Raw genomic sequence first — 22520 nt, forward strand, 5'->3', positions numbered from 1 at the left:
TTTTTTTTTTTTTTTTTTTCTGCCCTCAGCACTAATTTTATCTCGTGCCCATTCCTGCGTTCCCTCAGCGCTGGTGAAAGGTGCGGGTCGCTCCGTGCAGTTCCGCCAGCTGCAGCTGTACAGGCACGAGATGCAGCACTTCGTCAAGGTCATCCAGGGTTACATCGCCAACCAGATCCTCCAAGTGTCCTGGACCGAGTTCACGGCCAAGCTGGCCACCGCTAACGACCTGGACGCCATTCACCGCACGCATGCCGACTACCTCAACAGAGCCATCTTCAGGTGAGAGCTGGGACTGCATATGGGGAATGTTTAGCGTCACAGCTGTACTGTTAACTGTAAAAATACTACAAATAAAATCCACAAATTAGGTAATGGTGGATTTGTTTTTCTAAAAGGTCAAGAGATGGTAGTTTGGAGCAAGATCTATGATAAATATGTTGTTTACAGAATGTTATTGTGTGTTTGTTGCTTATTCTACACTTCTGGTTGAAAGTTTGTGTTGTATTAAAAGGCAGCCAAATCACTCTTCTTTTTGTTTGTATCTTTTAAAGGGTTTACAGATGTAGTAATAGCTGAGGCTGATTCTCAACACGTTCTGAGCGCTAAGGATTTTTAGTTTCACACACTAAAAAAGTTTGTGATAACTGCTAAAATCTTTGAGCCATCCTAATGTCTTTGTCTTATGAAATCAGTGGGATAAGGTTCTTTATAGATGTAACAAGTTTAGTCGCCTCCATAACGGCGTATTAAATATTTCCATAAACGTCATCACACTCATTCAAATTCCAGATGGATGTGAGTCTAACTCGTTAACCTAATGAGTGATTTCATCTCATGATGAATTAATCAGGAGAGGTTGTTCGTATCACACCGAATACATTACAGTTTTAGAGTCTCAAAAGTCATGGAGGAGTTTCCTTTGATGCTGCCTGAACTTTGACCTCTACCCCCCTCCCAGAGGTCTGCTGACAGAGAAAGCAGCTCCGGTTATGAACATCATCCACAGCATCTTCAGCCTGATCCTGAAGTTCCGGGCCCAGCTGATCGCCCAGCCGTGGGACAACCAGCAGGGGGAGGCAGCGCACCCCAGCTTTATTGCCATGCAGCAGTCGTACAACACCTTCAAGTATTACTCTCACTTCCTCTTTAAAGGTAAGACCAGGGAAGAGCGCTTCTCGGTGACATTCGCCGACAGTACGAGCTGGGCCCGTCGCAGAGATGTAACACTCGCCTCTTCTTTATAACTCGACACTTTCACAGCGAGTCGGCTGTTGCTCATTTTGACTCTCTTGTCTCAGTTTGATGTCTGAGCCAGCGCCGTCATTAAAAAGACGTACGGAGAGCTTTTACTTAGGAGACAGATGTTGTGACACTTATAATAGTCATGAAAAAGTGCAAGATTAGCAGCTCCAATGTTTTTTTTTTTCTTCTGATTTATGTTTTTTTTGCTCCATGGAAGGAGTAACCCAAGTCTCCTTTCTTTTGACAGTGGTGACTAAGCTGGTGAACCGAGGCTATCAGCCTCACTTAGAGGATTTTCTGCTCCGCATTAACTTCAACAACTACTACAAGGACTCTTAAGGCGCATGCAGGTCTGGTGTTTCACATGAGCAAAATGTCCAAAATTTCTTTTGTCATGAATTTAACCTGAATTATAAAGACTCTGTTCTGAAACTGTAGGCTCTCCTGTGCGTGTTTGAGATAAAGTTATTGAAATCCATCTCATACCTGGGTGTGCTTACAGCTGTGTACATTTTAATCCCATATGGATTAGATTTTTTTAATGTAAATAAAAAAAGCGAACGTTTAATAAAAAGGCCCTAAATGTTGACGTCTCCAGTGTTCATTTCAAAGCTCTGAGGGTGTGTTAAGAAAGCACGTTTTACTCCAGTAAGAAACGATGCATTTATTTAAGATTGAATGTTAGCATTAGTAGTTTTACAAAACCAGAACAAATGAAGTGCAAAGCCTTTTGGATGAAAAATTCCGACATTTATAAAAAGACACATAAGGAGAAAATACAATTCTTGGTGAAATATGGAAATATATTTTCTGCACAAGATTATTTTTCTTGATGGCAAATTACAAAGCAAAAAAAAAAAAAAATAAAGACTATGTAGCACGACTATATTAAGTGTAAATGAGCTGCAGCGGGCCATGTACAGTCAGAGGATTTATTTCTTGGTGGGATGGTAACATCTGGACACATTTCACCAACTGAGCCGTCAGACGGGAAACAGGCTGCGGTCGGATCATCAAACTCGAACAAAAAGTGACGCTGTGAATGTCTACAGCGTCAGACGACTCTGTATTTTTCTGGGCAGCGAAAGAAGCTTTGACATTTTGGGGGAAACATTTCTTGCTGTCTGAGAGTTCAATTTCTGGTTACATGAGTGTTCTGGAGGGTCCGAGTGCAAAAGGTTTATCCGGGAATTCAGCCATTTCTGAAGAATGTGGAAGCTTGAATTCCTCTGACTGTTTATGTTTACTTGGTTCATCATGCAGCAGCTATTTTACTTCTTGTATAAATATTTGCTAGTATAACAAGCCAAATATAAGAATTTTATTACATATTCTTAGAATTTGTGCTACTTTCCGGACAACTCGGACCACCGCGATTTCCTACCTACGTGACCTTGTAAATATTTTTGAAAAAGTCCCTAAAAGGTGAAGTTTAGGTCATTTTTCCAGCAGCTATGACACAAGGAGGCCCCTTTCTTCAGTAATCACAGCTGTTTTTTAGCTTGTAACCATGTTTATGATCACTTATCTCACAGTTTGTAACCTGTGTAGATTTTAACCTAAGTAGATTTTACGACTTCTGTTTTGCACACAGAATAGCTACACTTCATTTGACTGAGCTTAATATTTAAACTCAATTTAAGAATGGGAAAAAGTTAATTTCCCTAAATGACCTCTTCCTTTAAACAGTAGCTCACTATATGGTCCACAGTCGTAATGAAATTGCGAACTAAAGTAATGCAGCATTCGAAATCAGTTTTTTTTTTCTCCCCTCTCATCTGTACAGTTAGTCACATTTACTGCATATTATATAAGGTTTAGCTGGCCTTTAAAACCGGTGTAGCAGCTGAAATGGGTTCAAACGGACCAGAACTGCTTTAAGATGAAGAGGGAGAGAAGGATTTCACAGTCCACTCTCCTTTTTTTTAACTCTGCTGCTGCTGCTGCTTCGGTTATCATTCATAAGTTAAGTACGCGAAACATGCTTGTCCAAAAAGTGCAATACCTGACCGGTCTTGCTTCATGCGTTTCTGTGACATTTCACTTGATTTTCTTCTAATGTTATGGCTCAGAGCTCGGAAAAAAAGTGGCGTTAATCTTCTGCAAAGGGAATGAATATGAGAGAGAGAGAGAGCGCGAGAGAATGGTGTCATTTAATCATGCACCGCAACAGTCCTGCTATATTGACAGTTCAAACGCCATAGAGACACTCGGACAGATCATATTTACACAGCCTTCAGAGGAAACTAAGCACAAAGTTTTTTTTTATAGGAGGAATTTGCAGTGATGATCTCTGCTACTTCTGACTTTAGTACCGGTAGTGTGGAATCATGTAAGTATTTCAGTTTAGTGGCATCGCTTAAGACGAGATTTTAAGTTTGTAACCTCAACGAGGAAGTGCAAAGAGCAAAACTATTTAGCTTCATGCTGCTGCTGGATGATCATACAGGGTAACCAAAATAAACGGCCTCTGCCCTGCAGACCGAATGAACTTACATCGTCCCAACCTCTGTTTTCTTCACCGTTTTAGTCTTAGCTTCTTAATTAGTGCATTCTGTACCAAAAACAGCTGCTGTTCTAATAAGGATATCAACCTTGGAAGTGCAATTGTTTTTTTTTTTCTTTTTACATGAGTAATAAAATGAACGCTAGAGTAGGATCATAAAATCATAAAAGCCTTACATACAAGTAAAACAAAAAAGGGTTACATTCTTCACAAACAAACACTTCAAACCATGAGAACCTAAAAATAAAACGTAAACCTAAACTGAAATGAATGGTTCGCCACCTTCTAAACAACCAGTACCAATATTGTTCCTTCGGATGTGCATTCCACCTAAAGTGGCACACAAGAGAAAAAAAACACCCCCAAAAATCTGGACCTCTAATGATCAATGCTAAAATTGACCATGGAATGGATGACGTATGGAACACCAGTGAGATGGGTTTTTGTTATCTGTTTTTGGTCAGACACTCCCCTGTTAACATCCTCTGCTTCAAGCATAGCAAAAAGGATGGAGACCTAGTCGTTTAGGGTCACTGGAAGAGAACTGCACTCTTGTAATGGTGTTACAGTAATAAGAGTTAGAGTTAAGGATCATGATGGGACTTTTATCCAGAGCAAGCCTCGCCTTACGGGCAAAGGTTAGACTGGTGGCTCTGGTCTTGGTTGTTTTTTTGTTTTGTTTTGTTTTTTTTTTTGGGGGGGGGTGTCCTGATTAAAAACTAGGCTTCAGACTCCAGGTCCTCCTGACTCTCTCCGGTGTTTGAGTTGCCCGTCTCAGGCTCCAGCAGCAGGAATTTGCCATCGTTGGTCAGAGGCATGTTCTTCATGAGCTTGGCCAGCGCCTCCGGATCCTTAAAGAAACACAACAGACGTCTCCAGCTGAGTAAGAACTTCTTGTTTGCGATGTGTTAACTCATTAAATATGCATGTTTTTTTTCTTTGTAAGATCATCAAGACATGTGGAGGTAAAGTGCTCCCTCTAGTGGACTGAAGTCTTTTCTTCATCATTTCTAAAAAATGATTTTTCCCTAAATAAAGCTGCATTATCTTTGACATAATAATGCAGACATAATAATGACAGAAAATGTAACCAATTTCCTGTCTTATTAGGGGTAATTTTAATTAAATATTCTACTTTTCTCATCCATTAGTCTGAACCTAATTGGGTCACCATTTATCCTTGTATGCTTTTAGAAAGAATTTTCATAAAACAGCGAGTAACAGGCTTTGACTTTAAATGTGCAACATTAGATGTTATTTAAAAAGAAAAGGTTACCTTCTTAGCTTCTGTAATCTCCTTTGCCAAGTTTATGGTGTAACATATCTGTGAATAAAGCCAAAAAAGGTGAATGTGTGTATACAGCATGAATGAACATGTCTCCATTCTCTACAATGAAACTTGAAGCAGGCAAACCAACCTTTTCACCCTCCGTGTTGCTCTCAAAGACGAAGGCGCTGAATGAAGGCTCTCCCTCCTCATTTCCGTCACTCCAGTCTCTCCCCTCAACTACGAATCCCATCAGCCTCCCGTTCTCCTGGTGAGCTGCAAACTGGCACACCTCTTCCAGCTGGAACTGAGAAAAATCAACAAAATATCAATGTGGACAGACAGCGATTAAACTCCTAATAAAAGCACCAACTCAGGGTTTTGTTTTGTCCATACTTACACTGATTCTTGTTACTTGAGTTTGTGGGTCAATCAAACTGAAAAGAAAAAGAAACCAAACAATGTTTTTTTCCTTTTTTGATATTAAGGTCCTGTGTCTCCTTTTGTTTACTTTCAGTCTAAGTTTTAACAACCACCTTTATAAATATGCTCCTTTAAAAGCATTGATCAACATTATAGCAACAATCACTAAAAGAAGCAGGCTGTATATTAATTCACAGCTCTCATCAATATGCATGAGCTGTGAGCTTCTACCATGAAAGGATGGTAATACTAGAGTTATAATAAAAATAAAAAAAACTGGATATTTAATAAAGTAAATGCAATTGTAAAGCTATAATTCAGATAATGGGACGAGAGGTTCTGTGGAAAGGTTATCTTCTTTCATGCTGCTGTGTGTTGGTTTTGCAGCCTGACAGACGAAACTACAAAGAGACGGGACAGGCTGGGGAAGAAAGCCGGACTCACTCAGGACTGTGGTGGAGAGGAGCGCAGTCAATAAACTGGACGCTATAATGGACAGTAGCAGACACCCTCTCAACAGCTTCCTGGCTCAGCAGAAAGACTCCTCTCACTGAGCTGCAGAACTGACAGATTCAGGAGGCCCTTTGTCCCTCTGCTATCACTCTCACCTCCCCCCCCCGCTCACCACAGTCACAATCTTGCTTTTTTGTACTTACTCTACCTCCTGCCACAACTTGGATGGGCCGTGAACGCTTTTGTTTTACCTATTTTTTAATGGTTAGCATTTTGTGGAATGTTTGTTTATCTGAAATGACTTACCAGATGCTTCAATTTCCCCTCTGGGATAAAACAACCAACATATGAACAGACCAACCAATGAACCAATCAATAATCCAAACACAAATAGTGGCAGCAGAAGCAGCTAGCTGTAGCACTTTCAATGCAGTCAAGGACTCTTCTGACAGAAATATCAAAACCTTTCCCCTGCAAAAACAGTGTAATGTGAAATTATTGGTGGTGTAGAAATTCACAAGAGGATATTCGCTTGAACTTAATCAAATATTTGCGACAGCAGCAATGCACTGATCGACACCGGCCCCACTCAGGGTTAGCCGTTAGCACCTCAATCCAGAGAGAAAACTATTTCTCCAAACTGAGGTTGTTTAAGAGCTACCGTATCTACAAACAGGTAAGATACTTTTTATAACATTTCCACAGAACTCCACTTCAAAACAAACTATCCCTTTAGGACTTTTTTCTCCCCGAAATACAATATTTGTAACTCTGGTTAAACAGACTGAAACAATGAGAAAACTGAACGATAACAGGAAACATAACAGTCTGGTGATCCTACAATAAGTCTAAAAATTGCTGAGAAAATATAAACTTTTGTAATCTCTTTGGTTCATGATTATTGTATCAAAGTGGAAACATTTCACACCTGACACTTGTTTTGACATTGTTTAAATCAATACTAGCAAGAAAACCAGTGTCGTTCTCTTTATTTTTAGAGGCTGGAGTACTGAAGTAAGATGCTGTAAAATCATGACCGGTTCTACCTGAGGCTGCTGCTGGTCACCATGAGGTGGGACTCTGTGGTCCTGAAGATGTTGTGGATGGCCCGAGCGGCCAGCACCTGCCTCATGGCTTCGTAGATCACCTCCTGATTGTCCCCACAGCGAACGGCCATGGAGCCCTGAAAGCGCACGACGAATACCTGCTGCAGGAGGGAATCTGCAGAGACATACCAACATCAGGCACGCGCACACAAACCACCAGCAAATTATGTTGACAAGGAGATGTTAAGTCCAGAAAAACAAGCAAAAAAAAAAAAAGAGTTAAACATTAAAGCGCATTTAGAACAGAAGCATGGTTACCGTCATTCTCTGTTGTACAGTCATCTGTTTCTCCAAATGGATTTGTGCGTCTGAAAGGATGCAAGAACATGCATCAGAGAGAAAAAACTAAACAAAACAGTTAATAAACCCCAGTGTTGCCTATTAGGTGAAATTCAGCTTCCTAGAAGTTATGTAATACACTCAATGTGGATGATGCTGATTTAGGAAATTAGCATCATCCACCGGAGTCTCATCCCCGCCTGCCTCCTTCAAATGGGTCAACAGAGACACAAACTTCCTGCCTCGGCTGCAGCCTCACCTCCCCCCGGCTCGGTTCTGGTCCTGAAACTCAGACGCCGGCAGCATGATGTCGAACTGAATAGGCGTCCCAGGAGCTATCAGGTCCTCTGGTTCCGGAGCGGCGCCCGTTTTCTGGGAATCACTGCCGGAAGCGTGAACACCTCCCGGCTTTGCTCTGCGGGGACGAGACAGAAAACGAGCACGAGCTTCAAGAAAAAAAAAAAGAATAAATGAGCAAAACAGCCACAGGACAATTAGGATTTGAGGAGGAGGACAAAATCTATAATCTGCAAAAGTAGTAAAAAGTAATAATTTCTGATAGCTTTCTTCTGATTTTTTATTTCACTTACACTGCAGTTTGTTTAGGAGGAAATCTAATAATAGATACAATTAATGACCAGTAGGAACAAAAGGACAGCAATTTAAGAACAGGCTTAGAGAGCACTTTATTTTAAAGTTATGTAATTAATTATCCAAACAGAAGATTATTAAGGCAATCAGGGGACAGAAGGCTGGTCTGAGAGCTTCTGCAGCGTAAAGCATCCAGGTTTACCGTCTGTTTAAAAAACAACGAGCGATCGACTCTTATTGTCACCAAAGTGGGACTAAACAGTGTGCCTGACCTGTCAGGGTTGGCCGAGCCTTCTTGTCTCTTCTCAAAGCTGGTGATAGGAGTGACTGCCTGAATGGCGGTTTGGTTCAATCGGATGGCCACAGCCTGACAAGACAAAAAAAAAGTTAAACAATTAAAACAAATGAGGGAGAAAAAAGCAGGGTAAGAGCAGGGAGCTTCACAAGGGAACTTGAAGCTATAGAGCTTTACCCAATCAGTCAACTGAATAACCTACTGTGAGATTGAAATCTTAATCATGGCCGTTCGCTAAAAGGCAAAGGAACCTCAATCCTCAGCCCCTGCAGCGGGCCAAAATGTCCTTCGGTGAGACACTTCCCACTGGGGGATATGTTTATTGGCATCTGAGTGAGAATACAAAAGTGCTGTCTATAGTGTGAAAAAAATATTTACTAGAAAGCACTTTATGAGAGTGTCTGTGTGTGTGCGTGTGCGTGAGAATGGGAAACATCGTAAACCGTTTTACTTTCCAGAACCTGGAGAGGGTAAAAAGGCACTATATAAAAGTGGACCATTTAGTATTTGGCATAAAAATGAATTCATTCAAGAGATGCTAGACCAGTGATGTCCAATCCTGGTTAATTTTTTAGATGTTTCCCTGCTCTTCAGCAGGTCCTCAAGTTCTGAGGAAGCCTGTTTATCACCCATCATTTAAATCAGGTGTCAAAGCAAAGACATCTAGAACATGCAGGATAGTGGCCCTCGAAGACCAAGATTGGTCACCACTGTGAAAGACCTTTAATTTTATCTACTACTTCCAATAATTATAGCTTATAGTGTGTGAGCGGATGTGAAAGCTTTACCTCTGGGTTGTCCGTCAGGTAGATCTGTCTGGAGATGTTGTTCACGGTGCAGATCCACTGAGAAAGAAACACATATATCCACATTAGGTGTTTGTGCCGTTCCCAGGACGGTTAACCCTGAAATAACGGGACTGATGGCAGCTGTGACAGACCACTCAGCTGTGTCCGAGCAAAAACAAAGATGAACCACTGAAGTGAGGCTCGACAGCTTCTTCACCGTTTTCTGGCGGATGCCTGTAGCAGCAGACCTCATTTTTGATCAAACACTTCCTCTTTCACACTAACCTCTTCGTACTCCTTCTTGCTCTCAGCCTGTAGAATCATCGACCTGCTTGAAAGACAGCAGAAATTGAAGAAAAAAAAAAAAAAAACAACAACACATTTCTCCTTCATGCAGGTTTGCGGGGATTATTTAAAGGTCGGCAAAGCGAGCATACGTTTTTCCTGTAGGGGAGGTGATCTGAAAACAGTAGCGCCTGTCCTCACACTCCACAGCCATGACCGAGCTGTTGTCCAGGTCCAGCACCATGCCCCCCGCCACGGCCCCCCGAGGCTGGCACATCAGGTTCCCCCCCTGGGTGAAGAAGAAAAGTCGATCCCAGGCTGTGGTCACCAGACCCGTTTTGCTAGAGGAGAAAAAGAAAAAGCAGAAATAAGAATTTGTGGCACGACATATCAAACGCTGATCAAAACAAGTGAACTGATGTGGAAAACACCCAACGTTAATGTGTCAACATAAAGTCACCCTTATAGCTCAGCAGATGAGCAGGTCTGAAGTATGAAGCGTTTGTGTCATCATTTGTACAAGCAACTCACTAACAGAAATAAAATTGAAGCTTATTGCTACAATTAGCAACATTAGTATGACTCAGAAAAATATCCTCATCTCTGTGGCATCTTTTTTGTCTACAACCTGCTATCCTTTAAAAGGTTGCATCTTTGTAAAGCACTGAAGTGGATGGCTCATGGTGCACCGGGTGACTCACATCCTTAATACCGAGAAACCCATCTCAGGCCGCACATGTCCCCCCCCCCCGGCCTCGGCTCCATCTGAAAAGCAACGGCGGCTGTAGGCAGAGTGCAAGGGCGGTGCTCCGTGGAAACCTTTTCGCTGGGGTCGCAGACATTCGTCAGAGAGTCTCCATGTATATGAGGGAGCGACGGGGTTCGACAGCTCTGACATTTCCACTAAATCACAACGCGCGCCACGCTGCAGTTTCATCCGCTCGAGCCATTAAGGAAGTTCCCCTTCTCATACATCTACTCCACAATAAGCTGACGGAGCACGCTGTCGCCGGCATCTTATCTGACTCACCTTGTCTTCTCTGACAGGCCCCATTTCTTCTGCTGCTCAGATTTTAAGCAGGTTTTACGAGATGAGAAATTGTTTTGATGAATCTGGTTATTTGGGTGGTTTCTTTAAATTTTAACTTAAAATAAATATCACATGAAAGCTACTAAATTCATCTTCTTCCGCCGCACCTTTTGACACGCTGAGCGGCACAAATGATAAGGAAATATCACTGGATTACAGATAGGGTCGTACGAAGCGTAAATAATCTTACTTCCTGATGTTGAGGTAGCCAGCCTTCTGAATAAGCGTGCGGTTAACAGAGTCACTGTCCTTATCTGGCATATAGACGGTGTCTTCCACAGACAGAAGCTCTTTCTGGGACGTACGCATGGCCTCTGCCTCCACGTCCAGCTGGGCCTGGATGCTACACAGAAAACAAACAAACAAAAAAAGATTTTTACCAAATCAATTCAAACTTACAAGATGAAACTACTAATCTTTGAAGGAATGCAGCTGGGTTGAGTCAAGGTTGAAAGTGACTACTTCCTGTGAGTTTCATTTAAATCTGTCCAGTAGTTCATGAGATATTTAGCCAACAGAGAAGGACAAATCCAGCATCAGGGATTTGAATATGATCAAATGCAAAGACTGAACACGTAAAAATCCTAAGCAACATTACTATGAGCATAACCTCACACAACAAATCACATCAAAAGTGAACATTTCTTACTTTTGAGTCATTTTAGACACAGACGAGAGAAAAGTTTCCATCTTCTTTGAAACCAGCTCAATGCCCTTCTTAAAGAAGCTAATCTGTAAAATAAAAGAGTTGGAGTTAACTAATGTACACCCACTGGCTACTTTATTAGGTCCACCTGTTCAATTGCTTGTTAACTCAAATAACTAATCCAGTAGCAAATACTGCTGCCTTTGTATCATCTAAAAACACTGTCCTCTTACATCAACCAGGCATTTTCATCCACACATCTGCCGCTGACTGGATATTTCTGCCTTTTTGGCCTGTTCTCTGTAAACCCTAGAGATGCGTGTGTGGGGAAATTCTCAATAAATCAGCAGTTTCTGACATACTCAGACCAGACCGTCTGGCACCAACAACCATGCCAAGTTTAACGTCACTTAAATGTTCTTCCTTCCACGTTCTGGTGCCTGGTTTGAACTTCAGCAAGTTGTCTTCACCCTGTCTGCATGCCTAAAGGCACTGAGTGAGTTGCTGCCACGTGATTGGCTGATTAGCTATTTACAGTAACAAGCAACTGAACAGGTGGACCTAATAAAATGTCCTGTGAGTTTATATTCTCCTAAATAATGAAATAAAAAATATTGTTACAGTTATTTTTTAACCTTTTTTTGTCATATGGCAGTGAAACACATCACAAGCAGCTGTTTTTATTTGACCAACAGTACGAACCCAAACACTTTGTTAGGAAATATGAATTGTGTTTTAGAGAATGGGAAGCATAGAGTTTTTTTTTCCTTACAAATCATAGTTAGTTGTGAAAATAGTGGAGCTATGATTTTTTTCCCCTCATTAATCACAATTTCAGTTCTGTTTCTAGGCCAAGTAGTAGCTTTTACATAAAAAAGGATGAAATGTTTTTTTTTCTCCAGAGCATGTTGTTGTTGAGTGTTGTTTGTGAACTAAATCCTTTCATCAGAGTTATTCGTTTCCACTTTCACTGAATTTGAATGCTGATATGATGAGATGTGGTGTAAAGGCCAGAAGCTGCTCAGTACCTGAGCCTGAGTGTAGCCGAGCATTGGTTCGAGCATAGCTACTCTCTTCCTGTACTGCAGGGCGTTGAGGGCGCAGTAATACTGCAGCGAGGCCTGGTGCTGCTTCCTCCTGGTGTACGCCACCTCCTTCACCAAGTCGTTCTTCAGCTGTCCACACAGGAGAGGGTTGAGCATGCAAATGTACACTGCGCACAAGCCCTCAAAAAAACTCACTGTCAGGGTCTGCGCAGGGTATGCAAACTCTTGGCACGCGCTCGTGCATGCAAATCAGAGAAAACCTTGTATTTTTTTTTTTTTTGGTTCATTCAAAGAGATTTGCTAACATGCTGAACAGATGCAAAGTCGATACTGGAACACTTAGTGCTGTAAGAGCACACTCGTGTCAGGCTGTATAATGCCATACTGTTTGTAATGCTCATAAACTCCCACTGCAATAACACGAGCATTGATGTGCTGTGAAGCTCTTAACAGCTTTTCACTGATAAGAAAAAAATTTTAAAATTCAACAGAAGCTAAAACAGCACTTTGCAGTTTTTCTACCTTCTCGTTCTCCTTCTTCTTAGGCAGTCGACTGTATTTGACCATAGCTGCCTCGTGCTCTGCACGGAGAAAGTGAAAGGACGTGAGTAGCAAATAACAGCCAGAGAAAGGATATTTTCTGTGAAAATGCAGAGAGAATGCTAAGCGATGAATGTCTTTGCTGAAGATGCTATAAATGAGCTGATGAAACTAAAGGAAGTAGAACGAAAGACGCAAAACTCTAGCTTGGAGCTAAAAGTAGCAAAAATCTAGGTAAAAGCAAAATGTAACAAAGGGATAGCTTAAAGCTAAAATTGGCAAAACAGCAGCTAAGAGCTGGAATTTGTAAAAGGCTAAATAAAAATAAAAGCTAAAAGCAGCAAAAAGCTGTCCAAAAGTTAAAAGTAGCAAAATGTTAGCTTAAAGTAGCAAAAGTAGCAGAATGGTGGCTTCAAACAAAAAGTAGGAAAACAGCAGCTTAATGGAGCAAACGGTTAGCTAAAAGTAGCATAAGAAGACAAAAATAGAGCAAGCTTGCTGAAGATTTTAAAGAGAATATTGTTTTTGAAGGAATCAAAGACATTCCGATGCATTTCTATGGGGGAAAAACATGTAAGTAAAGTTAAATATTTTAAAAAGTACAAAAATTACAAAAAACAAAATTCTTAGGAGCCATCTCCTGAATGAACATTGTGATACATGAATGGCTAAAACAGCACACAGTATGCAGAAGTAGTTAGACAAAACTGGAATAGTGTAAATGTTGATTCATTGTTCGCAAAAATAGAAACCCTGCTTATACTCACCATCAGTGGCGATGCTAAATATTTCCTTCAAGGTGCTTATCTCTGCAAAGTTCAGTTACATTGTCAACAATACAAACAGAATTTCTTTATTCTTTCTTGTGTGTGTTTGTTTTGTTTTTTAATATTCCACTACCTGTGAGGTCCTTCTCTCTGAACTGGATCAGGGGAAACACCATGCTGTCAGCCATCTGGCTGGCTAAATCAGAGTGGATGGAGTTGAGCTAAAAATCACACAAACGGATTAAGATATAAGTCGCCGCGCAAGGACACAAACAGAAGCTGAACCCTCGCCACACATCTGAAAGATATCGGTTTCTATTTACAGTAACATTTTCTGCCGGTAAGCTGGAAAATAACATTTTCACTGATAAGGAGGTGAACAATGCCTCGCCTAGGTTGTGATAAACTCACGCTGTGGTAGAGAGGGTTTTGTAAAGAAAATAATTCAACTTTCTATTTACCCCGATACCGGATTCGGCGCTGTGTACGAGCGAACCTTGCTGTTATTCCTCATCCTTATCATCGAGCTGCACGGCGGAGTCTAACAAACACATTCAGTTTCATCTGAATGGTTTAGCAAATGCTAAAGTTCACAAGATTAGGTCCAGAAGTCTCATTCTATCTGTGATATGAGGGGTTTTCTTTTTTGTTTTGTTTTTTTTGTCCACAACGAGAATCCTGACTGGGCAGGCTCCTGAAGCCCTGTGGCTGATGGGAACGGGTCCATCTGTTTTATCTACAAACATGAGCTCCAGCTAGTCGTTCATCCATCCAACACGACACACATCACACCCACCTCCCCTCTTAGACAATAAGTTCCGGTCTACCTGCGGCGATAGCCTGCAGGTCTGTTTATTAAGGATTTTTTAAGTTTTATTTTTTCTGTTATCTGGAATACTGGAGGAGCGAACGCGCAGAATTCTTCGTAAAGTAATAAAAACAGAAAAAAACAACAACTGAGCTGCAGTTTATCATCCCCGTCTCCCGCTGCACACACACACATATTTAAGAGTGGACCCAAAGCGCAACAAAGCTGGAGTCGGAGGCCTCACCTCGCCCACAGTTTTCGCAAAGTTCTGCAGCGTGCAGATTACTTCTTCGTCGCCTTTTCCCAGGGCAAAATTCTGCACAAAAAAGGAACAAAAGGGGACAAGTTTTAGCTACAAAACTTCAAAAGGGTTTGATGTATATCTAGCTGAAACAAGGGGCTTTGAAGTAAGAAAAAAAAAAAACACTTCAGCAAAGATTTGTGGTGTGAGGTTTTGTGTAATAAAGTGTGAAGACGGCAAGTTTTAGTGCTGGTTTAAAGTAGCTCAAATAAGCATCACTTGCTGGTCAATACAGATTGTTTTTAATCCTAATTCCCTCTCTGGAAAGTGGGCCAATATCAAGCTCTGTACAAAGACACTGTAGGATAAGAATTTTGTTTTCATGCACGTTTTTCCCAATAATTCACAAGCAATACTGACATTGGGAGGACAATGTCAACTAATCTGTGGACGAAAATCACTTCCTTATTTGTTCTTTTTTTATGTCATCCAGCACACATCTGCTGGAGCACATCCAAGAAAGGAGGTTCGACAAAATAAGTTTATCCATAAACTCTGAGTTAACTTACTCCAAGTGGGGACACTCAAGCTGCTGATCCTAGAAATGCTGATTTCAACGAGGGTAATCAACTGTGAGTATTTTAACTTTGTGTTAATCCGCCATCACCAGTGGTGCCTCAATACACTGATTCCACAGAAAAATAAATAAATCTATGCCGTTTATGATTAGCAAGACCTATCTACACCTGGCCAGATTTTCACAAGTGAAATATTCTAATTGTTGAAACAATATTACAGTTTGTTGCGTTTGTACCGGAGGGAATAAAGACGACTGAACGAATGTGAAGTATTTCTCTTTGTTTTTGTGGAGATCTTTTAATCTGCAAAAACAATTGCCGCAAATATCATCACCAAGGGGGAAAATCCTCATCCAACGTGAGGCACTGCAAGGAATTTCTGTTTCTATGTCAGTCATATTGACTAAAAACAGACAACTGGACTCATATGAGATAAAGTCATAACACTTGAAAGCTTTTTAGCACCAAATTGTATCTTATCACACATTAAAATCCATTGAATTTGGGCGTTTTAAATAACTGTATTTTACTTTTCATTTTGTTTGTTTCATTCAACAATTCATCCTCAATGATCAGGAAGTTTAAGGTTTATTTTGCTTAGTGCGTTTATGATCTTTTACCACTTATTATATCTTTTTGGATTGCTTTTAAAAGTAGTTTAATATCACTAAGAAAAACGGTGGAGTTTAAGTAAAGTTGTATATAATGATAATTAGGCGGTGGCCAACTTACTTTCTTCTCATAATCCAGAAGTTGCTGCGAGAGCTGCTCTGTGGCCAATCCCATTTCACTCTGTTGGGAATAGACAGAAGCAGCAGTACGAGTTAAAAAAGGTTAATTACAAAAACTTCCTATGTATGCTATAAAGGAATCAGGGTACCAACGAGATTTCCTCTGAGTAGGCAAAAGGGCAATCAGTAAAAAATGTCATTTGTTAACTGTGAACTTCATTGGATAGGAAAGTTAAGTAAGAATTATATTTTCTAGCAGAACTATAATAAAAAAGTTATATAATTGCAATGTTTTGTTAGAAAAAACACATTAAAATTGGTTTTCGGCTCAAGACCACAGCAGGCCAAGTGAGCTCAGAGGGTTTTGACGTACAAGCTGTTCATGTGAGGCCGACTGTCTGATATCCTCAGATGATGTTTGTCTCATTAAGAGTTAATCAGAAAGGATTAAAACAATCAGTCGGTGGCTTAAATGTTTGACACAAAATAAACTTTACTCAAGAAAAAAAAAAACAGATTAGAGAGCGATCGCCCCGTCTGATTCTGTGTTTGAACACGGTAACTCCCAGCTGACCACCGGGGAGTGAAAGCGGTGTCTTTGCGTCGTCGTGTTTGTTTAGTACCTGAGCTCCGAACACGCGCTGCAACGTCTGCAGCAGCTGATTGGTGTAGTCTGTCAGCATCCCAGAGTCCTCCTCGAACACGCTCAGCAGAGAGCGAGTCTGCGGGATGAAAACAAGAACGTCAACGATTCTTTGCCTCTAAAATGAGACACAAGTCCCTTCATTTCTTTGTCTTATAAGATATTATATTGGATTGAGATCTGGATTTATTACATATGAAGAATTTGACATCTCTGAATGTAATTTTAGGTTTCAGGTACATGATTTTGGACGTTTTGAACAATTTGGGTAATTATAGAATCTTGTGCAATCTGCAAATGGATATGCATTTAAAATAACCCAACACTAATAATAAATGGCAATTTTTAACTCTGTAGGACGTGCCAAAGTTTTGTTTGTTATGTCCATCGTGTCTTATATGACTCACTGAATCACCGCGAACTACAGCTGTACTGGGAAAAATATAAACGCGACACTTTTGTTTTTGCTCCCATTTTTCATCAGCTGAACTAAAAGGTCTAAGACGTTTTCTATGTACACAAGAGGCCTTTTTCTGTCAAATAGTGCTTACAAACATGTGTAAACCTGCGTTAATGATCGCTTCTCCTTTGCTGGGATAATCCATCCACCTCACAGGTGTGGCATATCAAGATTCTGATTAGACAGCATGATTATTGCACAGGTGTGTCTCAGGCTGGCCACAATAAAAGGCCACTTTAAAAATGTTTACTTTGACTGGTATTTGGGGGGGGAAAGGTTACGTGCAAATAATAGCTTACCTGTTCTAGAGAGCTCTTTGAACAGCCTTAGTTTAGTAAAAAAAGGAGATTATTTCTGACAGGATTGATGAGCTAACGACTAGTTCAAGCAGGGCCAAGACTAAAGTGTATCCTAAAACAACTTCAATGTCAAAGACTTTATTGCAGTTTATCCAAATGCTGTTTTGTATAAACTGGTTAACCACCATCGATTTTTGAATTGCACAGTTATTTACATACACTGAGATGTGTTATAACACGAGAGAGGACTGGAAGCCAGAAACTGAGGTCACAAAGGATAAGCTCCCTCTAGCTGCAATACCATTTTTAGGGTCATCATGTAAAATAATGAGACATCAGACTTGTCATGTACAGCAGAGGTCCCCAAACCCCGGGCTGCAGACCAGTACCGGTCCGTGGGTCATTTGGTACCGGGCCATACAGAAAGAATAATTAACTTACAGTATTTCCTCTTTTTTTTTAAATTTCGAAGTCTGAAGGACATTTATTTTGAAAACTGACCTGATTCTCTCCACTCCATCCATCTATGACTCACTCTTGATGCGTGTCAAAACACTGATCTAGGTCACGTGATCCGTTACCGCTAAAAACAAACCCACGAGCAGCAAAATGAGTAAAAAACAAATGTCTCTGGAAGCCCTAGATGGGATCGTCTCGTTACTGAGAAACCGGCTCAGGGCTCCCACTGAGTCAGTGTTATGGTGAGTTGTATTCTTTGTGCACTTTATATTTGTGGTGGATCTTATTTAAAAGTTTAAACATCGACATATTGACCAGAGAACATCAGGGGAGGAGAGGCTGTTATTCATGTTGATAACCCAACACCAGGACGCAGCTAACAAAGCTGCGAGGACACGTTGGATTTAAGTTTATTATGTTTTATTAAATACCCCCGTTTTCATGCTGGTTGTATCATTTTATTTTGTTGTATTTATCCGCCACCCCTTTAATGGCCGATCCGTGAAAATACTGTCTGATAATGAACCGGTCCGTGGAGCTAAAAAGGTTGAGGCCTGCTGATGTACAGTACATATCTGTTCATGCTAGGTCATGCTGCCCTCCAAATGATACTTCCAGTTATGAGACTGATGGTCTTATCTATGTCTTACTCATACGCTTTGCTCAAAAAGACACTTTTACAATCTTAGGCTAGACAAGATTCTGCTGTCTAGCCTGACTGTCTCAGCCCTGAGATTTACTCCTCGACTTTTATTTGTGATAAACTGTTAAAAACTAGCAAGCTGGGCCTCCTGTGTTCCTTATTTTTCCTGCCATGACACTTCTGTGTCAGTGGAAGAGAGGGGACAGAGTGAGGACAGAGGACGCAGAAGACAGAGTTCGATGGAGGAGGATGACTCGCTGTGGGGAACCCCGAAAAGGGAACAGCTGAAAGAAAAAGAAGAAGACGATCCCCACATCCCTGAGGCACAATCTTTGGCTCCAAAAACAACATGGCAGGGCCCAAAACCAGAAAGTAGGCATTTTGGCTTCCATTTTGAGCAATGGAAGTTAATGGCATCCCTTTCATCCACCTTTTACGTATGTCAGTCTTTACACGGAATTATGTCTTTATTTGGAGGCGCGAATAACGGAAGCAGCAGCTAGCTGTAGCACCTCTAGGAGGAATACCATAACATTTCTGCCTGCATAACTACAGTAGGTGATAAGGAATTGATAGTGGCGTAAAAGGTTTATAAAATTACGTTTGCATCAACTGTTCTGAATCTTTTTAAAAGAATTAAACTATTTCTCTCAACTCAGGCCTGTCTAAGAACTATCCACAACAGGTAGGACACGAATTGTTTATAACCTTTCCCACTTCAAAACATCTGAACGATCTATGTAAGGGCGACTTTAAAGGGAGACACTAACTGCAGGCTGCATATGTAAACTAACAAAGTCCTGTCTGAGTGAAGCTCTTTTTTTTCCAAGCAGGTGTGGTAAGGAAGTACAGACGGAGCAGAAAGGAACACACCCATTAGTTGGACTCACTTTACACCTCCTAGTCCCAGCAGCTGACTTCAAACACGACTCAGCTCATATCCAAAATAAATAATACTGTCATCCTTGTCTGTGTGGAGATTTGACAGCTCTTTTGAAAAAGAGAGGGACAAAAAATAAAATACCCCCAGCTAAGGTTTGCACTTAAAGAAGTCAGCCTTTTTGGACACAGAATAATGCAACAAACAACAGCAAACAATTGATGAGTTTAACTAATTTCACTCATCAGGTCTTTGCCTTGTTTTTAACCCTCCATAATGCATTAAAACATGCAGACACAGCATTATTAATCAATGACTCTACCATTTTGCTGACTAATGACTATTTCCAGGGGAGTCCTATAATGGAAAACATTTCCACAAAATGTGAATCAGGCCAAGTTGGGGTCCAGAACAAGATGTGGCCAAGTGTCTGTCTAAATGTGTCAGAAAGGAAGAAAATGGTTCAAAGTGGGGGGATTCCAGCTGGTTGACTGAAGCCTGAAAGGAGGAGGACAGCCCTAGTGACGGAGATACTGTCCGTAAATACAGTAAAGATACACGCTCAATCAGATACATGCTATATTTATCAAGAAAATCTTGTTTACAATAGGCAGGCGTTGCCCCCGCTGTCAGAGAATTACATTTTCATGGGAATGTGTCATCATGAGCGCTGTCATCGACCAGTGGAAACAGCCTACAACGGGAGCAGGATAGTGTCTCGGCTAAGCTAACTTCAACCACTCGTCGCAGCGCATTTATTGAGACAGCTGGGCCTCGAAACGCGAGAAGACACGAGCGGCCCTACCTGAGGACTGTCCTGCAAGGCGTCCTCCAGGAGCAGCTTGTGGTGTACGGCCGGCATCTTGTTTAGCAGTGAAGGAGGAGAAGGGAATGAGGAGCCTGAATAATTGAGAGCGTGGACTCGGTTTCCCAGAAGTCTGTGCGCGGAGTGAGTACACTTGGAGGCGGGCCCAGTCTGATCTCACACCCTCCTGTTTTGCCATCCAGCACAATGACAACAAAATATCAGGAAGTTGTGTATTTATTTGTAATGTTTTAAAATTAATTATCTTTTTCATATGCCATATTGTTTTGAGCGAAATTCTAAACAAATTATTGACGATTAAAAAAAATGTGTGCTCTACTATAACACCACCTTACAATCAACAGTGACCTCGTGTGGTCACATAAGGAATTGTCGCGTTTTTCCTCAAAACAGGATTTTTTAATCACTTTTAACAACGAACCTGATGATAAATAGAATCACATATAAGTACCTTTTTATAATGACATTTACTCAGTCAGGAATTCTCCTATGATGGCTAATTTCACCGCAGTTTCTGCAAAATCTGCATTGGAAAGAAATGTTTTATTACATTTACCTATCTCAGAAAATAAAATTATTGCTATGTTTTGTAAGAGCTTGTTTCAGTTTACCTGATCAGTAAACCTTAAATGAGCTGTAGTCTAAAGTGATAAACAAAAAAAATGAGAGAAGAAAAAAAAAATCTGGCAAATATGATTAAAATGATTAACTTAATTTTTGAATTAAATTGGTTCCTAACCTATAGTCTTAAGTGTTTTGAGACAGCATTATTTTTGATTTACCTTGTGTGCATTTTGTCAAACTAAAAAATAGCACACATAATCTTTTCTCTCTTGATCGTAATTTTTGGTGATAAGTTTAGCTGTGCATAAAGCTTGCCAAAAAAAAAAAATGCTGCATCATCCTTACAAGCTCACATCGTTTGATGCCTTTGATAATGAGCTTCCTTTAATTTACACAACACCAAAAGAGTAATTTTAGTTTCAGGCTCTTGGAAAGTCAGGAAAATGGTAAAACTCACCCAAATCATTTACAATATTTAGGTCTGAACAGTACTCTAATTGACTCAGTGAGATGTATTTTTTTCTTAGCAAACACCCAGGCAGCCTGAGGCAGAAAATATCCTTTTCTCCCCAGCAGACTTAAACCATTTAATCAGCCAAATAGTGGCTCTAAGGTAGACAATGCATTTTTTGTCTCTACTTTATTAATTGATTAGATCTGCCGGCACCACTGAGTCTAATGCATATCACTTGCTGCCTTTTGCAAGTGTTAAACTAAAATCATTTATGGAGGGACGGAGTTATAGCCATTTCGGTCAAACCTTGGAAAGGATGTTGTGTGCAGTCTTAAGTGATATTACAAGATCCCCCATGTTCTGTTAGCGCTTGGAGTATGTGTTGAGGATGGCTCTAAGCAACTACCTCACCAACGTCTAGATCAGTATCTGTTAAATTGACTGAGTGACAGACATTTTTGTGTTTGCTAGGCGGCTTAGTGTAGCGACAGTAGCTGAGACACACACCCTGTACATGCTTAGAATACTAACAGATCACAACAAAACTTCAGCATGCCTCACGGCAGGTGATATGCATTCCTTCAAGGAAAGCTAGTTTTATTATTTCTGTTATCATTTTGTTCATTATGTCAACTTATTGCATTCCCGTTTAGTTGTCACCGGATCATTAACTCTCTCAAACTCATGCCAAATGAACCAGTCACATTTTGTGTGTGTGTGTGTTTTGGGGTATTTATAGCTACACATATGAGAAGATGTGTGTAAGGGTAATGTGTGGGGTACACTCCAGTGCGTGGTTTCCTAACCGAAGTACTTTTCGGTCCTGAAGAGCAGAACAATAAAGACATCTGCAGGGAGCTGCCTGACATTCTGCAAAGAGCTGCCACCGTTTCTCTGGTGACGTTTAATGCCCAAAGGTCAAAGGTGATTCCAATAAATCGCTCACGACCTGAGGGAGAGTTCTTCAGACCGGGAAACATGGGCGGTTCTCTTAGACGTTATCTGCTCCAACACATACAAGACAATCCGCAAATGTGTTTTATATTTCTGCATTTTGTATTTGTGTCAGATCACTGCAAACACATGCATTTTGCTTTGTGAACTGTTTGTGATGGGGAAAAAAGTACTTTTTTGATGTTTCTGGTGTTTGAACTAAAATAAGTCAATCAGCTGCTAACTGTAACCTGACAGACTGACGGATGACAGTGATGTCGGTGCCTTCAGGGACCGCACAAAGTGAAAAAGAAAACAGGACAGTTATTTACTAAAAGATTATTGTACGCACTATAGTATGCATGGCATTAATTTTGGTCAGTGAGAAGCATATACAAGGAGACAATCTCTGATGATATTTATGGAATCAAAAGGCTAAAGCAAATAATATTGTTTTTTGCCTGTGTGTGTGTGTGTGTGTTACCAAAATATCTCATGAAGCACCAGACAAATTTAAGTAAAACTTTCAGAAAGTAATCACTGGAAGTACATCCACAACTGATTATCTTTTGGAGTCAATCCAGTTTAAGATGGCTACCATAGCAAGTGGATATTAGCTGTTACAACCCCAGTCCCTATTTCCTGGGTTCCTGCTGGTGTGCGTGTGTGTGTGT

The 22520-nt window shown here is 40.7% G+C and overlaps 2 protein-coding genes across 3 annotated transcripts in view; one reads left to right on the forward strand and one right to left on the reverse strand.

Moving 5' to 3' along the window:
• Nucleotides 1-1834, forward strand: part of tubgcp6 (tubulin, gamma complex associated protein 6) — a 25071-nt gene extending 23237 nt beyond the window's left edge. Inside the window, exons 23-25 of the mRNA XM_017434777.2 lie at nucleotides 69-282; nucleotides 962-1155; nucleotides 1493-1834. Of these exons, the coding sequence (XP_017290266.1) occupies nucleotides 69-282; nucleotides 962-1155; nucleotides 1493-1584 (500 nt within the window). The 3' untranslated portion in view covers nucleotides 1585-1834. The remainder of the gene's footprint in view (nucleotides 1-68; nucleotides 283-961; nucleotides 1156-1492) is intronic.
• Nucleotides 1835-1894: 60 nt separating this feature from the next.
• appl2 (adaptor protein, phosphotyrosine interaction, PH domain and leucine zipper containing 2) lies at nucleotides 1895-20029 on the reverse strand. Of its 2 annotated transcripts, none has more exons than XM_017434776.3 (21): nucleotides 19875-20029; nucleotides 16309-16407; nucleotides 15687-15746; nucleotides 14380-14451; nucleotides 13461-13548; nucleotides 13328-13369; nucleotides 12543-12601; nucleotides 12003-12149; nucleotides 10978-11060; nucleotides 10519-10671; nucleotides 9391-9579; nucleotides 9239-9281; nucleotides 8954-9010; nucleotides 8143-8237; nucleotides 7539-7694; nucleotides 7259-7308; nucleotides 6941-7115; nucleotides 5419-5455; nucleotides 5170-5325; nucleotides 5028-5075; nucleotides 1895-4602 (listed from the first exon to the last, which is right to left on the reverse strand). In XM_017434776.3, exons 1-21 carry the CDS (start codon nucleotides 19929-19931, stop codon nucleotides 4471-4473), a joined length of 1998 nt encoding a protein of 665 aa, XP_017290265.1. In that variant the 5' UTR covers nucleotides 19932-20029; the 3' UTR covers nucleotides 1895-4470. The 2 variants fall into 2 exon arrangements, with proteins under 2 accessions (XP_017290265.1, XP_017290264.1); XM_017434775.3 differs by having other exon boundaries at nucleotides 9239-9284.
• Between the last annotated feature and the right edge of the window lie 2491 nt (nucleotides 20030-22520).

Source organism: Kryptolebias marmoratus, linkage group LG11, assembly GCF_001649575.2.
Source record: "Kryptolebias marmoratus isolate JLee-2015 linkage group LG11, ASM164957v2, whole genome shotgun sequence".
Classification (NCBI taxonomy): domain Eukaryota; kingdom Metazoa; phylum Chordata; class Actinopteri; order Cyprinodontiformes; family Rivulidae; genus Kryptolebias; species Kryptolebias marmoratus.

Bases quoted from the DNA above. Each gene is read 5' to 3' on its own strand.
- appl2 (XM_017434775.3), bottom strand. From the start codon at position 19,931: ATGCCGGCCGTACACCACAAGCTGCTCCTGGAGGACGCCTTGCAGGAC. The intron at 12,602-13,327 runs GTGAGTATAAGC...TTCTCCGTGCAG, and splicing joins ATTTAGCATCGCCACTGATG to AGCACGAGGCAGCTATGGTC. The intron at 7,116-7,258 runs GTAACCATGCTT...ATGTCTCTGCAG, and splicing joins CTGTACAACAGAGAATGACG to ATTCCCTCCTGCAGCAGGTA.